The following is a 16,713-nucleotide window of genomic DNA, read 5'->3' as shown; positions in this document are numbered from 1 at the left end:
TATCAGTTGAGGACAATTGATGACGAAGAATACAACGATAGAGGTGGTCAATTGTCGAGAGCAGTTGTGATTGACAATTTACTGGTAAGAACCGAATAGCGGTGTATCACTTATTACCACGAGAAGCAATACACGTATGATTGAAAGAAAAGAATAAAACAATAAATGGCAGAAAAGAACAAGTAGATTTTAAATTGTCGTACTGTTATTTGAAAATGAAATTGAGAAGCACGGCAGAATCCCATCGCGGCAAAAAATAGCGACAATTTCCACTGTCTAATTAAAGGGGCGTCACTTGAAATTGTCGCTGGAATGTAGTGTGGGGGAAATTAGGGGGGCTGTAGGGAGGCTGTAGGGAGGCTGTAGGGAGGAATGGTGACGGCCGGAGAGTAATTTGCGAGACTTGGCTAGAGGGACATAGTGGTGAGTATGGGACGATTCTCGCGGGAGGGATTAGATTGTAGGTTCAGCGTGGATGGTGGAGTGTGATGGATAACTGTAAGCAACAAGTACTAGACAGACAAGGAAGTGATGTCCGTGGTTCCAATTCTCGGACTGTTACATCTATCTAGTGTGCTGGCTCCTCCAGTAAGGTTTTCATTGGTATATTTCCGCCTATCGTTTGTTTTCTTGGTTCCGTTAGTTCTCGCTAAATTCGCACGATTATTTTTCCTTAGCCAGCCACTAATTTCACTCTCTGGTTTCGAGCTCATTGTTAGTACCAGTACAGTCTTGTTCTGCAGTGTTAGGAACTTGGACGTAACAAGAGCAACAGTGGTTGTGGTTGTGGTTGTCGCCTTAGAGATCTCTATATTGTAGCAGACGTAACTAATTGCAGGAGAAGTTGTTGAAGAGAAAGTTCTTGTATATCTATTTCTACAAAAGTATAAAATAATTCCGGGGTAACAACCATGTGGACCATTGATAAGCTAAAACCATTAAAACAAATAACTCTAGTCTAGTTATATCTGTCGTATTGTAGAAGCTACTTCTATTTAGTAATTTTGTACTTGGCCTCAACTTCTATAGTGTATTCCAAACTTGGCGCAGTAGTCTACGGTCTGGTTATTCTCCCAATACTTTAAAGGAATAGCTTCCGTATTCTTACTCTCAATAGGAGCAACGATCTTGAAACTGTCGTGACGAATCTCAAAGTCAGAATCGTCCCGGCGGCTAAGACTGTTCAATTCTGCCAGAACCACCTCACGAAGCTCGTTGATTATAGTTAATCTAGAGGGACTGTCTGAAATCTGGGCCCAGCTGATTTCCTTGAATTGCTGTTTGTGCTTGTGAACGAAATCCTCAACCACTCTATTTATAGCTACGGATCTTCGACTCATGTAGAGTCCATCGTACTTCACCGAGGGGTGCTGTAAATTTTGCAGCTTGACTTCCACCTCTATCACTTCAAAGAATCTTCTATGGGGAAGGCATTTATCCAAGGCAAGAAAGTATGTCTCATCATTGTCACCAGGGAACCGTTTTCTCGACGGAATCAAAGAAAATCCCTTCAGATCCACTGCTGACTCACGTTTATCGATACATAGTTTATCCTCGAATGTGATTTTGCTCTCTTCAACTTCAATCTCATCATCCATGTCCAAACCACCAATCTCATCGCTGTTCTTCGTAGGCTCTTCATCTTCTTCTTCATCATCCATATTTATTTCTATCTCATCGCTCTTCACCACCTCCTCCTTTGAATAAGGACTCGTTATTTCTTGATTGCGGTACGATACTCGGGCATCGAACCTGATATGTAGATGGCCCGAAAACCAGTACCGCGGTCTCAAATAACCCAATAGGAATTTGTTTAGTGGTGAGCCAAGCTTGCCGTCTCGTATATCGTTCTTGAAGTATTGTTTCTTACGTAAAAGCCACTGGGCATCTCCATATTTTTCAATCCCGACGGGCCAATCATGGCTCAATACTACATCGAGATCATGGTTCATCAAACTCATCTTTAAGAAGTTCTTAGGTTTGGTATGGTACACCGACCGTATGGATCTGGGAGTAAATGGAAGTGACTCGTCGTCCAAAAAGTTGTCAAGAAATGACCAATGGTTGTAAATACCACTCCAGCCTGCAATCTGGATCCCTCTATACCATACACTGCCATATTCTCCAAGATAGTAGATATTGGGAGCGACCCATCCTCCAAACTTCAACTCTGTGAGATACGAAGAACATTCATGGTTGCCTCCAATGAAAATAGTGAGAATAGGCGCCGTCTTGGTTCCACTGTAGTACTCGTGGAAATCTGCCATTCTTAAATACTTTTTCGGCACGTTCATGGTGTCTAGATCTGTCTGGTTTCGTATGGCCTGGAAATCTCCACAAATGATGAGAAGATCAACAGAATCATCTAGAGATCGGTATATAGCGTTCAATTCGCCGTGACAACACCCCTCAACTGCTATTTTGACTTTCTTTGGACTATCTGTCATCTTCCATGGTATTGAATGGAACTTTTTACAAGTGAAATTCTCAGTTTGGGGAATTAATTACAATGACTTTTTAAGGTTTGACTGAAGACATCTCCATATTCTTACGACATGCAGGAAAAAATTTCAATTTCTGCAACAATACATCAATGCCATAAATGATGGGGAAATGTTACAATCGTACATACTTGACATTTTAATTTATATTCAGTTTCGAGAACTTGTCTAAATAACTATGAAATTTAGAACTTGAAAACATTCTCCTTGGAGAAGCCCAATTCAGCCAAGGAACCAGTGAGTTCACCTTGGTCAGTAGGAGAAACCTTTGGACCAGAAACAGCCTTGTACAAAGGTGGAGGACCACAGACAAAGATCTTGTTGTCAGGACCTGGGGCTGGCAAGTTCTTCTGCAAGAATTCCTTGGAGATGTAGCCAGTTTCACCCTTCCAAGAAGCATCAGCCTTATCGACAAAGTAGACGATCTTGACCTGGTCTTTGTGCTTAGCAGCGAGAGCATCCAATTCCTTCTTGATCAAAATGTCGTCTGGGGTCTGGGAGCCGTAAAACAACGAGACCTGGGTCTTGTCAGCTGGGTTCTTAGTGATTTCGTGGATCAATTGGTACAAGGGAGTGATTCCGGTACCACCGCCAATCAAGGCAATGGACTTGAACTGGTTAGGTTCCCATTTCCACTTGACGAAGGGACCCTTGAACGATAAGGTGTCGTTTGGCTTCAAGTCATGGATGTGCGAGGACATTTTACCGCCTTCATACTTCTTGACGACAAAGTCGATAGTTCCAGCTTGTTCAGTGTCGGAAACAGGAGTGTATGGTCTGATGACATTGCTACCTTTGGGAGTGACAAACTTCGTCATCAAGAGCGAAGCGGTGACCAAGCCAGAGACATCGTCCTTGTTGGGCAACTCAAATACTAAATGCTTGGTGTCGTGGGACAAGTCATGAGATGAGATCAACTTCAAGTCGATCCACTCGTCACCACCCTTGAAGGCCTTGCTTGGTTCGTTGGCAATGAACGAGGAGGAGGTGAATGAGTACGAGGCCAAGCCAACAGCGGCAGCTGCGACGGGCAAGACAAACTTGGACGAGGCTAATCTGGAGAACAGACGGGAAAACGACATTGTGGATCTGAGACAATTGAGAGGTAATTGACAGAAACGAAGGCAACTGACGATCAAAAGAAGACTATTGCGGATTATTAAGAATTAATAAGTGAAAAGGATTCTGGAGAGCCTATGGCTGGAGGAGGACTCCTGCACCTGAGTCAGGCTCTGAATGGGATTGGACGGGAGGGAACAGCCACAGTAGTGTACAGGATGTGGAGCACGTTATGTTGAGTAAGGATTAGTAGATTTCTGAGAACAGTGAAGGGCTTCGTACGGGTTAGGCATTTTCTACTAGCATTTTGGAAGTGTTCAGTGGGAAGGGATTGTTTAAGAAATGTTAGGATTGGTAGCGCCAATTGTGGTAGGAGAATCAGCAGATCTGTTTTTAAGTATAATGATGGCTATTTCGACAGAGAACCATATCTATTGAGTCCTCCTGGAGGCCACTGCGACGCAGTATGGTTATGTCTCTCTCCATGTCTCTCCATGTCTCTGTCGTGTCTCGTGTCTCGTGTCTCTTGTCTCGTGTCTCATGGTTATGTCTCTTGTCTCCCTTGGCTGCAATGTCTTATCGCGACACGGTACTTTGATCAGGTACCAGTTTACAATTTGGACTAACAATATTCATATCTGTAAAGCCTTGTCTTTATGTATTCTTTCTTCATCTTCAATCACACATATTTGTCTATCTACATCTCTTGCGTAGACTTTGATCTCGTACTCTTGGTTACTCTTCTCGTATGTCGCTCTTCTCGTATGTCGTTGCTGCAACTTCATGATAAATGTCTCGACGTTTGGGTGCAAAATGTCATTCTTCAAATAGTGAAAGATCAGAAACAAGGAGACACAAGTCAATAACTCACAAGATTGTCGAGATTTTCTCAGTACGATCACCGTTACCATGGCATAGTTCACAAACGATAACACATGCTATTATATCATTCAACTATGTCGTTACACTTCCATACAACTGGTTCTTATGTTACATTCATTCTAATATACAAATAATACAGCTAGTTTAACAAGTCTTCCGGCAAGTTCCCGTTCATCACCCACGTCAACGACTTCTCACCCCGGAATTCCTCGATATAGCGGATGATCTCCTCTTCCGGCTTGCCGTATTTGAGCATCCCGCGCTCAATGGCATCACACAACTTCTTTCTTCTCTGGTATCGCTTCGACTCTTTCGATCTAGAATCACCTCTCCATTCGTGTTTACCGTATTTGGCATCCATCTCACACAACGCTGGCTGTCCTCTAAAGCCCTTGGTGAACTCGTCGTAGATTTCCTTCACCGACATTGGGTTGTGCAAGAAGTCAATCGTGATCTTGGGCTTCTTAGAGGCCGCACTTCCACCAACACCGTCACCGCCAACGCCGTGGGAGTCGCCAAAGGCGCCATTCCCATCAACTGAGCCTTCACCCAACTTGCGCTTGTTGCTGTAGCTCTTTTTGCGTGCTTTCTCACCGCCATCTTGTCGGTGCTGGTGCTGGTCTTGGCGATGCTGTTGTTGCGCAACCTGCGCATGTTGCTGTTGTGCCTGTACTTGTTGCGCTTGCTGTGCTTGAACAGCCGCAGCAGCCACAGCTACCTGGTGAAGTGCTGGGTCCATATTGCTATCAAGGTGAACCTGCTGTTGACTCATATCATGCTGGGGCTGAAGCTGATCTACCTGCTGTTGTACCTGGTCCTGGACTTCGGTCACATGGTCGTTGTCATGCTCCAAAACATGAGCCTGAACAGCCAGTAGCGAATTGATCATCGCATCCTGATTCTTGTTTTCAGCCAAGTCTGCCACCAAAGACGCCAATTTCTCAATCTTCAGGTTCTGGAAGTCAAGCAATTGTCTTAGATAAGTAACTTCATTCGTAAGTGCCACAATCTTGTCATTTTCAGCGAGCTTGTCGTTTTCGAGTTTGGCTACAGCATCGGTGAGCCTATCAAATGTCTGCTGGAAAAAAGTTCCCGTGCTGGAGTCAGAACCAACTCCGGCTCCGGCGCGACGCAACCCATTATCATCCAACTTGGTGCTGGTCAATTCCTCGGACGCTTCCATGTCTCTGTGAATGCTTTCCGTGATGCTGTTATGCTGTTTGCAAAATGTCGTGGAAAGAAGTGGAGTGGTAAACATAAACAAACAAGTGGGAGACTTTTTTCGGTCCAGGGGGTGGAAGTCGATCACGTGACAAAATTTCCTATCAGACATACCAAGGGACACAGGTACTTTGATATTAGGTCTAGTATTTACATTTTCTATAGTATGTGTTTGGCTAATTGGAGAATTAATCTGTACTGTAATTGTGGTATACGTGGTTTACTGTCTAAAGAATTTTAAACTTCATCTTCTCTATACTCTTCTTCTGCCCCAAATAGCTCCTCATAGTCCAATGCTCCCGTCACTCCTGGCCCCATCAATGCCACTATACCCGTAAGAAATGATTTTCTATATATATAGATAACCCGGCACTTTCCCTCAACTCCGTAAACCTCACGAGTTACTTGTGCAATTTGGTTCAAATTCAGACTCTTGGGCAAGAACAACCCGATATTCTCGGTATACTGTAGAAACTGCTTGACCATCTTGTCGATGGGAAACGGTTCCATAGTGTACAAGTCGAACTCGTTATCTTTCTTATCGTACGAAGTTCCTCCCCATGGAGGCGATGAAAAGATGAAATCAAACGTCTTTTGTGGAAACTCTTTATTTCGTAAATGTTGTGGAATCCAGTTCTGATTCGGCAAGCCATCTACCTCAACTCTACTCAATTCGTTCCAGTCCCCAACAACTGTATCTATTTTGCTACCCACACCGTAGATCTGAGCATTGTGTTCAGTACACTTGACATTAATTGCATTTATATCTACAGCAACAACAGAATCAAAGTACTTGGCAAAATGGATGGTGTTTCCACCTCCACCACAGCAGACGTCCATGGCACTTTTAGCATCGGGAATGAGATACTTGAAAAGCCGGGCTACAAAGACTGCTATTGATTCTGGCGTTACCGAATACCAAAGCTCAGATGTCATATAGATTCCTTCATCAAACCTACCAAACAAGTCATACCTTCTTCCCCAAAACTTTTTACAATTGTCCGGTAAAGTATGGTAAGTATGCATGAGCAATTCGTCATCTGGATCAATGGCAAAGTCGTCATCCTGAGCTTCTTCTGGATCCAGATCTTCGCCTGTAGCTTCTAGAGACGTTTCTATTGTATCTTGATCTGATTCTTGCTTTGCTTTTTCCTGTTCGTCATTTTCCTCACTTTCGATATTATCAGACTCACTAGACGAAGAAACGCCGTGGTCAGAATCTAACTTTTCTCTTTTATTCCGAGAGCTGTTCTCTCTTGATTGTTCTTCTTCATTGACCGGTCTTTTTAAACCTGAAGTGATTGAATTTTCACTATTGACCTCGGAATTTCCCCTCCTTTCTTCAGAAACTATATCGGTACTTGTGTTTTCATTGCTGTAACTCTCCGCCCAGTGTCTTGGCTTTCTGCTATCAATTTTGCCCATCCCAATTCTGAAATAAAAGGCAAAACTGACTTTTCAATAGTCCGCTCCCAAATTATTATACAAATGAGATGGAACCACCTGCATACACCAAATTATTGCAACCATTTCTACTTCTATAATATCATCATAATTACAATTAAAGAGTACTAACTTATATAAAGGGAAATGAAATGAAACATTTAACTAGAATACACGCTGCAAGACCAAATCAGATTCAAAAGATTGTATCAGATCTTGTAAATTTTTCCTTCACTCAAGTAGACCTTGTTCTCGTCTGTCATTCTTTCAAGTGCAGCCAATGCTTCTTCATCAGCAAAGACCTCTTCTTGAGCACGGCTGCTATTGACAGTTTCTATCACAGTCTCTACAGCTACAGCAGCGCCAACTTCGTGGAACATCAGCGAATTCATCACCTGAGCCATGGCTCTGACAAACTCTTGATATCTTTCTGGACTGATTCTAGAGGCACGTGAGACGATGTTAGTCGAACTCAAAGGAACTGTTTCTGTTCTTTGCGCTGCACTAATGTGCAAGTTATCCATGACTTCTTCCATGGCTTCATCTTCTGCGTCTATGCCTATATCAGCAGGAGGAGTAAGTGAAGGTGTATGTTGTTGTGTTCTACGAGCCTGACTTCTGAGTCTTGTTCTGGCTGTGCTTGGTCTAGGAAGAACTTCATCTTCGCTGTCTTCAGCTTCTTCTTCTGATTCCTCTTCCTCATCTTCAGATAATTGAGTTTTCTGTTTCTTGGCTCTAGACTTGGAAGTGACTTCCTTGAACAAGGCAAATCTCAATAACTCTTCAGCTACCTTCGCATCCTTGATTTCTATAGTTTTGGACAATCTTACTTTGGCATGGGCTGTGGCCAAACGAATTAATGTTTCCAAGGTTCTGGCGGTGATGGGTGCTGTGTTTCTCTGGTTGTTGTCGATCAAGTCGTTTCTCAAACCAGAATAGACATTTACAATGTACTCTGATGCTCTCTTGGTCAACTGTGGTTTTATTCTCTGTTTGGCATATTGGATATACTTCTTTAAGAACGGAATGGACAAGATTGTAGGGCTCTTTTTAGATCTTTCGGTCACACCAGAGTGCAACAACGAATTGAACTTTTCAAAAATCGGTTGTTCCAATTCTTCCCTCTCGTTGGTTGAGTCATCACCAACAGCTAAGGACAAATTGCTCTTTTCTCTGATAGGCTCACCTTCCAACAAACCAGGAGGAATGAATCTGTGCATTCTCAAAACATGCTCGGAAATGATTCTATCCTTGGTGGGTTGCACATCGTCAGTGACCACGAACAACAAGTCGAAACGAGACAACAACGAGTCAGGCAAGGCGATATTCTTGTGTGGGTCTTTGTGCACATCGTATTGACCAAAAACAGGATTGGCAGCTGCTATGACTGAACAACGTGCATTTAACGAAGTGTGGATACCAGCTTTGGCAATAGTTACTGTCTGCTGTTCCATAACTTCGTGGATAGCAACTCTGTCAACATCTGACATCTTGTCGAATTCATCAATACAGACAATACCTCTATCGGCCAACACCATTGCACCAGCCTCCAAACGTCTCTCTCCAGTTTCCTTGTCAGTAGTTACAGCGGCAGTCAAACCGACACCAGAAGAACCTCTACCAGTAGTTGCTATAGCCAACGAGGCTGTATTCAACACAAACCGCAACATCTGTGACTTGGCCGTAGAAGGATCACCTACCATCAAGATGTTGATGTCTCCTCTCAAATGGGTACCATTGTCCAAGTTCTTCTCCACACCTCCAAGCATCATCAACAACGTAGCCTTCTTGATGTAGTCGAATCCATAGATAGATGGGGCCAAAGATGTTGATAAAATGTCAAAGATCTTCCTCTCTTTGGACACTTTGTTGATGTTTCTTACATCCTGGTCTGTCAACTTCTCCTGAGAGGCAACAGCCGTGGATCTTGCATGCAATGGATACACTGAGTTCGCCAAGATGACCGTCTTGAACGAAGAACTGTTATTAGAACCACCGCCGAGAGCTCGGTAGACACCTACAATCTGGATTCTATCTCCAGGCTTGGTCAAGTCAACCAAGTCCTCATCCAAAATAACATCAACAGAACGAGGCAACTGACCGGCTGGAGCAGTCTCTGGCATCTCCTGAACGGAGATCTTTTGATGATCTCTGTAGGTCGAGTAGCCGTACTCGGTTGTCAACTTGTTACCGTCTACATCTTCAGTTGGGTAGATAGCTGCTGTTGAAATAGGATCAAACGACGTAGTCTGGTCCCTATACTCTCTGGCATGAAATCTACTCGTGGCATCAGCATAGTGCACCGATCTGATGATCTTGGGTCTCACAAGGGAGGCACGTGTTACAATTCCTTCAATCGAAACCATCTTTGACAAATGATCAGAATGAATAGATCTGGGTGTCACCTGAAGATCTCCAAAAGAACCTTTGAAAGACAAGTAGAACTGCTGATTTTCGTCGTAAGTCTCAAAAGAAGAGTCGCCAGGCGTATAAAGACTCAATACAGTATCCCTCAACGCCCTTTCGCATGCTGGCAAATAGTCTGCGGGTGTTCTCAACAAGCCGCTCCAGAACTCACGGTCAAAGTCTCGAATCTCATCTATAGAAACACATAACCGGCATCTTCCTTTATCAATCATATCTTTGATCTGGTTTCTGTAGTTGGTGCCATCAAGCAAGTCCAAAAACTCTTGGAACCTTCTCACACGGTCTCCAAAGACAGCGTCAATGGGCTGTTCAAGCTGTGTCTCATCCATATTATCTGGAAATTTTCACGATCCAAAAATGAGAAATGAAAAGAACTTCAAGTTTGAGCTGATACTTGAGATTCGAAGCAGAAGAATAAGCTAAAGATCCTGTAAAATGTCGAAAATCTATGAATCTCAATCTACCAAAATTCAATTTTCAAGAATCAGTGAATAGATATAACCTTTAAAAAAAGGACGGAAATTTCAATTTAATATTCGTTTATGGAAACACCAAAAAATAGTTAAATAAATCACGTGAGCAATAAAGACGCGTTCCATTATATTTCCCAATAGGGTTTAATTATGTTGCGCTACCACAATTCAACATGAGGTTTTCATACTTTTTGTACTTCCTCTTTGTGGTTACGAAATAAGTGATAAGATACTAATTGGTCCGAATCCGTCGTTTTGATAATGCACTATGTGCTGAAACTTCGGCCCCTTTTAGTCGTTAGTACTCTCTGAAAGAACATTACGGCGCTACCATATCAACTAATACCGATTCAACTTTCGTTTATTGTATAGAATGTTATTCTAACTGAAGAGGTAGGTGAAGTAGGCTAGTATTGTGCTGAACAGTTGAAATCTCTAGACTGGTTTACAGACTAATGGCTTAATGCCGAAAGTGGGCACACGAACCACGATTCATGAGCCCAAATTCCAGACCACTACAAATTGTTTTTACAAGCTTGTTCATCCTCTGCTTCATAAGTTTATATTGGGTATCTGAACTAGTCTACAGGAGTCTTGATTCTAGAATCTCATTATTATCTTGTAGTTGGGTGTACTGCTGGATCGTGCTTGAATCCATAGTAAAGATCCACAGATTATGCGAATTGAAATGCGGAGCAATCTCGGTAAAGAGTCAGAAAAAAAATCTAAATTTTTCAGACTTTTCAGATAGCATAATTTCGCTTTCAGACCAAGCTTCTTTAGCTACTCTGGATGGAGACACCACGATAACAAGAGGCTAATTGGTGATTTGGTGCTATTTGGATCTGAAGGAATTTCTAGTGAAGTCTAGAGATTTTCAAATAAAATGGCTATGGAAATCATACCTTCCACCTCTACACTATCGCCCTACCAGGAAGTAAGGCGCTTCATTAAGAACGAGTCCAATGCCTCGCTCATAGCCGGAGGTGTGGCTGGCGCTGTTTCTCGAACTGTTGTTTCTCCGTTTGAAAGAGCCAAGATCCTCTTGCAAGTCCAAGGTCCTGGATCGAATCATGCGTACAATGGGATGTTCGCTACCATATTCAAGATGTACAAGGACGAAGGCTGGCGAGGACTTTTCAGAGGTAACTTGTTGAACTGTGTGCGGATTGTTCCGTATAGTGCAGTTCAGTTTGCAGTGTTTGAGAAGTGTAAGGAGTTGTTGTTGGCTCGTAGAAATGCTGCAGGCACGCAACTCAATGCCTATGAGAGGCTATTGGCTGGTTCCATGGGTGGAGTGATCTCTGTGGCCGTGACATATCCTCTAGACTTAGTAAGAGCTCGAATCACAATTCAGACGGCTTCTTTGAAGAAACTAGACAAAGGAAAGCTCACTAAACCTCCGACGGTGTTTGGAACAATATCCCACGTCTACACCCACGAAGGAGGCTTCACAGCTTTGTACAAGGGAATAGTACCTACAACACTTGGTGTGGCTCCTTATGTCGCTATCAACTTTGCATTATATGAGAAATTGCGAGAGTACATGGAAAATTCGCCTGACGACTACTCCAACCCAGTGTGGAAGTTGTCAGCTGGAGCCTTTTCGAGTTTCGTAGGAGGAGTCTTGATCTATCCCTTGGACGTCTTGAGAAAGCGATATCAGGTAGCCAGTATGGCCCAAGGAGAACTTGGCTTCCAGTACAAATCTGTGCCGCACGCCTTGGTATCGATGTTCAAGAACGAGGGCTTCTTTGGTGCCTACAGAGGTCTCACAGCGAACTTGTATAAAATTGTCCCATCCATGGCTGTCAGCTGGCTCGTTTACGACACTATTAAAGACACTATACACAAATGGTAGGCTAGAGTATGTGTACATTAGAGTATTTATTAATATTTATTAGAGGAAAGGCCATGTAGAGAAGGTTAGGCAAAGAAGTATGAGACAGTCTGAACGATCTGAAATTTTCTAGAAATGATGTCATTTTTTACCATTTCTGAAAATTGTGAAGCTTAAAGAGATATGTACAAATCTTTTATCTTAAGATTCTACTGAATTGTCTAAGCTGGTTTCATTCAGTAGAACAGCTACTATCAGAGTCTACATTGGTCAGTATACTTTTGCAGGTTTTCACGTGACATATAACTCCCACCAACCAAATCGATGAGAGATGGCCAGTAAACCAAACGAGGGTCGTGCAAGCGCACAATCTCTACCAGTAACGAAAGTTTTGTAAATGATACGATTCTTCTAGAGGATTTCATCGAATTTGATTTCTCTGAATTTTTCCCATAGTCAACCCCAATTGCATATCTATTCAGTAGCCATGAGAGTTTCGCCAGTCTTACTTAACGCCGCTAAGAAGAGCGCCAAGAAGTCCGCTGTTCCAGTGGAAATGTATCCCTTGTTTGCAGCTGTTGCTGTTGCCTGTAGTTCTGCTGTTTTCTTCACCTACAGACACTTTGCCTACGACAAGCAATTGAGATTGTGGAAGAACCCAAATTTGTCCAAGTTGGACAACGTCTTGAATGAAGCTACTGAAAAGAAATAGATGGAGCGCTCAGACGTGGAATTGATATCATGATGTCATGAATGAAATGAATTGCAAGAAAAGAAAAAACGAAACATTCAATCGTTGCTTAATGAAAATGACTTGGTTATTCGAAGTCGAATATTGATGAGATTAATTGACAAGATTGAATCCACGAAATGAAATCCACAACTTGTTTGGTGTATCATGACGTTCAATTCGCCCGACTTCCTCCACTATTTTGTTTCAATTTGCATGCTTTCGATATAATCATATCTTCATATTATTACTAAAATCGACTGGGAAAGTGTTTATTAGTCATTTTATTGTTGTTTACATTTGATGGTATATGGCCTAGTATGAAATCACCTTCTGCCCTCTTGACTTCTGTCGGGACTTTCTTTCTATTATATTATTTTAACAAGTTTTAACGATACACCAGAATGTAGTTTATGTACAAGTAAATTTTTTTGCTCGTTGTCTCTATTCAACTTTTCTAATCACCGTCTTAGTCAATATCCCTGCTATCTTACCGTCATCTATTCTTCGTCATCTTCCTCCTTGATATTTGTATAATAGTCAGATACCTCAGCAATGTTGTCGAGCTCTGACAATGCTCTGTTAAAGCTCTTAGCATAGTCCTCAGGGAACGAAACTTCGTTGTCTGGTTCAGCAATGAGTTTTGTACTGGCATCCTTCAACTTATAGCCCTTTTTGGATAAACTGTTTGATACAGAATTGAGGTCTGAAGAATCTGTGATCATACGATAGAGGTTCTCACCAGGGTATTCGTTTTCGTAGTCCTTGAACTCTTCTACATCTTCGGCTCCAATGTCGATGGCTACCTCCAAGATATCGTCCAAAGTCTCTTCGTTGTTCAAGGGCTCGAAAATCACCTCTCCCTTCTTAGCAAACATATACAAGCATGGTGATAAGTTTGCATTGAATCTACTCAAGGCTGTTTTCACCAACATCACCGTTCTAGCCTTGTTGTCCGTATTTGCAGTGACGATAATGGCAACACCTCCGGGGCCCATAAACTCGTACTGAACTTCTGTCAAGGCTGGGCCATCGATGGAAGATTCCCCCAAGCCTCTCTTAATGGCATTCTCAATGATTTTTTTGGTGACATTGAGTTTCTTTGCTTTTTCTACTAAAGTATCCAATTGGGCATTAGAGTCGGCTCCTCCGGCTCGTACACTTGCTTCTATCTTGGTTGCTATAGCATAGGCTTCTTTGGATCTCTTTGCGTCGTTCTTGGCTTTATCGTGTCTGATGTTGGCCCACTTAGAATGTCCAGCTAAGACTACACTACAGCTGTGGAATCCCAGATAACCAATTCTGGCAACTGGAGACGATCTTTTCACCAATAAACTGCGGAACATGGTATAGGCTGAAGTCTTTGTGTCCAAGAGTCACTGATGGAATATGAATGAATGTATTTTTCAGTTCTAACTATTTAGAGGTTTAACTATGGAGAATGCGACTGAAAATTTGGATGCGAAATAATGAAAATATTGGATACGAGAAAGTGAGGCAGTAGAAAAGAAGCATACACTTTAATTTGAAGACAATAACAAGAACTTGAAACCAGTAGTAACAAACTTGTCGAACATATACATGGCATATGTATAGCAGATAACCCCAAGAGAATACCGTCTAATAGAAATATAAATGTATACGTATATCACATGATGAGTCATGTGACTATCCCTCGATATCAGCTGGACATTCAGATTCAGATATCAATTAGCAATAATAGATTCGAATTCTTCGTTCACACCATCTCAGACTTTGCAATTGCTAGAATTGGCCATCACAATGAGTTCCGCTAATGATTCCATGGCCAAACGCCTGTTACTAGCTGCTATTGCTGACGAAGATTCAGTTACTGGATTGCTTTTGGCTGGAGTTGGCCAAGTTTCTAATGAGCCAGGCAAGGAGACTAACTTCATAACTGTGGTCCCAGGAAAGACCACCGTGGAACAAGTGGAAGATGCTTTTGAAAACTTCACAGCAGAAAGAGACGATATTGCCATTCTTCTCATAAACCAGCACATTGCTGATTTGATCAGATACAAGGTGGATAACTATACTAATGCATTCCCAGCCATTCTCGAGATTCCTTCAAAGGACCATCCATACGACCCAGAGAAGGATTCTATCTTGAAGAAGGTCAGACGGTTGTTTGGTGAGTAGTTTTGCTAGAGCTTCTTTAGAGTACTCTTTTGTTCATGCTATCTGTCTTCATACTTCATTTCTCATTCTGATTTTATACTATCGTCTTAATAAACGTATTTCCAATAGAATGTCGGTATTTTATATATCCATATTATAGCGTATCTTGCACAACTATAATTACTCGTAAAAATTCACTTTTATGGCTTGTATTTTGTATTCGTATATAAACTTTTGTCTACTTTCTCTTATTTTTCTTCTTTTTGTTCTTCTTCTTATTTGTTCCTGGGGTAGCAGCAGCTTCAACAGGTTCCGATTGTTCAGTTGTCCCAGTTTCCTCTTCGTCATCTTCTTCATCATCTTCAGGAGTCTCTTCTTCCGCAACTGCAACTTTTGTCGCATCCTCAACGGCGGCAGGTTCTTCAGTAGAAACAGCAGTACTATCTGCTTCTGGCTGGATAGGTTCTTCTACAATGGGGACTTCTTCTCTGAGTTCTTTTGGTTCTTCTGGTTCTCCAACTTCTACCTTTGGTTCTTCAAGTTCCGCCTTTGGTTCAGCATCTAGTTCAGCTTCTGGCTCTACAGAGACACCCAAGTCACCTTCTTCGTCAGGAACACCTGCTGATTCAACTACGACAGCTTGCTCTGGTTCTACAACATCTTCTGGTTCTTTTGAACCTTCATCCGCTACAACCACCTCTCCTAAGTCAGCATCGTCTTCTGGCTCGTCCTTTTCAGGTAACGGAGGAAGTTCGTTTTCAACCTTTTGTACAGATACAGGGGCATCATCTTCCGGGGGAGTTATCTTCGTGGTCGGAACTTCAATCACGGGTACCGTTTCTGGCTTAGGCAGATCATCTACGTCTACAGGAGCAGAATCAGCAGATTCCGTGGCCGTAGCTGACCCAGTAGCAGATTCACTTGCAGTTTCAGTAGCCGAGTCAGAGGCAGCGGCAGCAGCAGCAACAGAAGCATGACTGTTTTTCCAGTAGTTCTTAGCAAAGATATCTGGCAATACACAGTCCTTGACATAGAAGTCTCGGACTCCTACAATACGTCTCTCTCTCTCGCAAGCCTTCAACCACTCTGGTCTGATGATAGGAATGTTCATATCATTCGCCTTGACAAATTCAGGATTCTGTTTGTTTTCTCTGGTACAGATGAAGTGGGTAGTGTCAACTTTGACTCTGTCCTGGGCTGGGAAGTTTGCACCCATGTTTTTCAAAGTGTCTTCAATATCTTCCCTGTTAAACTGGTCATTGGATGAAATGTCTCCCAAACAAACAGTAATACCCGACAAGTCCGTCATCTTATGAGTTGTTACTTCTATAATGTCAGACAGATATACACCAGCCGTTGTGTCCAAACGTAACTGGAACTGGAATGTCTTGTCAATAGGTAAACCAGACAATTTTGTCGTTTTGTTGGCCAACGGCAGAGGGATGGCTCCCAATTTCTTGCCATCTTTAAACAAGATCAAGTTCTTAAGCGAAGCTGTGCCCAACTCCAAGGTTTCCCATTCCAAAACACACGAAGTCTGGGTGGTGTTTCTCACCTTCAACACTGGGGGCTGGGGCAAATTTTTGCCAAAGGTGTTGAGGATTTCGTCTTGGATTCGTTGAAAGTGTCTAGATTCCTCTGCTTCTGTGGTCAAATCTTGGTCACATTTGATTTTCACAATGGAACCGGCTTTGACTCCGTTGGGAAGCAAAATCGTTGGGAATTCAATAAGGTGGTGGTCTTTGGTGAGCAAAAGTGCCAACAGGGCATCAAGCTTTCCCACAGTTAACGAAACTTCCACCATTATTCTACGAAATGTATGGATATGGAAACGTGATTGTCAGTGAAGTGGATGTTGTCGAATTGAAGAAGACAGAATGGGCCAATTGAGGAATCAAATCGGTGGTCACTATGTCGTGTTAGTTGTATTGTTTGCAGATCGGTTATCTGGTCGTGCGCGGCAGGTGAGTATATGGAGTATAGCCCACAGTGTAAGTT

General features: G+C 42.5%; 9 protein-coding genes across 9 annotated transcripts; 2 read left to right on the top strand and 7 right to left on the bottom strand. All coding sequences in view use genetic code 12, as the record gives it.

Annotated features, from left to right (window-relative positions):
• Positions 1 to 1,016: 1,016 nt before the first annotated feature.
• On the bottom strand, positions 1,017 to 2,447 carry PICST_45555 (Metallophosphoesterase; the record flags this gene model as incomplete). Its single annotated transcript, XM_001384010.1, has 1 exon — positions 1,017 to 2,447. One exon carries the CDS (start codon positions 2,445 to 2,447, stop codon positions 1,017 to 1,019), a length of 1,431 nt encoding a protein of 476 aa, XP_001384047.2.
• Positions 2,448 to 2,686: 239 nt separating this feature from the next.
• CBR2 (NADH-cytochrome b-5 reductase) lies at positions 2,687 to 3,583 on the bottom strand (the record flags this gene model as incomplete). Its single annotated transcript, XM_001384009.1, has 1 exon — positions 2,687 to 3,583. The coding sequence occupies one exon, from the start codon at positions 3,581 to 3,583 to the stop codon at positions 2,687 to 2,689; it is 897 nt and encodes a 298-aa protein (XP_001384046.2).
• A 998-nt stretch (positions 3,584 to 4,581) lies between these two features.
• PICST_59036 (predicted protein) lies at positions 4,582 to 5,529 on the bottom strand (the record flags this gene model as incomplete). The annotated part of the gene is made up of 2 exons (XM_001384008.1): positions 4,582 to 4,905; positions 4,981 to 5,529. Coding segments are annotated over 2 exons (873 nt in total), but the record flags the coding sequence as incomplete, so codon positions are not given.
• A 371-nt stretch (positions 5,530 to 5,900) lies between these two features.
• PICST_58562 (predicted protein) lies at positions 5,901 to 6,740 on the bottom strand (the record flags this gene model as incomplete). The annotated part of the gene is made up of 1 exon (XM_001384007.1): positions 5,901 to 6,740. A coding segment is annotated over one exon (840 nt), but the record flags the coding sequence as incomplete, so codon positions are not given.
• A 489-nt stretch (positions 6,741 to 7,229) lies between these two features.
• Positions 7,230 to 10,026, bottom strand: MCM3 (member of complex that acts at ARS's to initiate replication). The gene has a single exon (XM_001384006.1). The coding sequence runs from the start codon at positions 9,860 to 9,862 to the stop codon at positions 7,316 to 7,318; it is 2,547 nt and encodes an 848-aa protein (XP_001384043.2). The 5' UTR covers positions 9,863 to 10,026; the 3' UTR covers positions 7,230 to 7,315.
• An 866-nt stretch (positions 10,027 to 10,892) lies between these two features.
• Positions 10,893 to 11,867, top strand: CMC3 (mitochondrial ADP/ATP carrier protein; the record flags this gene model as incomplete). The annotated part of the gene is made up of 1 exon (XM_001384345.1): positions 10,893 to 11,867. The coding sequence occupies one exon, from the start codon at positions 10,893 to 10,895 to the stop codon at positions 11,865 to 11,867; it is 975 nt and encodes a 324-aa protein (XP_001384382.1).
• A 1,209-nt stretch (positions 11,868 to 13,076) lies between these two features.
• PICST_59132 (predicted protein) lies at positions 13,077 to 13,922 on the bottom strand (the record flags this gene model as incomplete). Its single annotated transcript, XM_001384005.1, has 1 exon — positions 13,077 to 13,922. The coding sequence occupies one exon, from the start codon at positions 13,920 to 13,922 to the stop codon at positions 13,077 to 13,079; it is 846 nt and encodes a 281-aa protein (XP_001384042.2).
• A 457-nt stretch (positions 13,923 to 14,379) lies between these two features.
• On the top strand, positions 14,380 to 14,736 carry VMA7 (vacuolar H-ATPase 14 kDa subunit (subunit F) of the catalytic (V1) sector; the record flags this gene model as incomplete). The annotated part of the gene is made up of 1 exon (XM_001384344.1): positions 14,380 to 14,736. One exon carries the CDS (start codon positions 14,380 to 14,382, stop codon positions 14,734 to 14,736), a length of 357 nt encoding a protein of 118 aa, XP_001384381.2.
• A 1,006-nt stretch (positions 14,737 to 15,742) lies between these two features.
• CHS5 (Chitin biosynthesis protein CHS5 (CAL3 protein)) lies at positions 15,743 to 16,584 on the bottom strand (the record flags this gene model as incomplete). Its single annotated transcript, XM_001384004.1, has 1 exon — positions 15,743 to 16,584. A coding segment is annotated over exon 1 (777 nt), but the record flags the coding sequence as incomplete, so codon positions are not given.
• Between the last annotated feature and the right edge of the window lie 129 nt (positions 16,585 to 16,713).

Source organism: Scheffersomyces stipitis, chromosome 4 (assembly GCF_000209165.1).
Source record: "Scheffersomyces stipitis CBS 6054 chromosome 4, complete sequence".
Taxonomy (NCBI): domain Eukaryota; kingdom Fungi; phylum Ascomycota; class Pichiomycetes; order Serinales; family Debaryomycetaceae; genus Scheffersomyces; species Scheffersomyces stipitis.
This window is presented reverse-complemented; position numbering and strand designations above follow the sequence as displayed.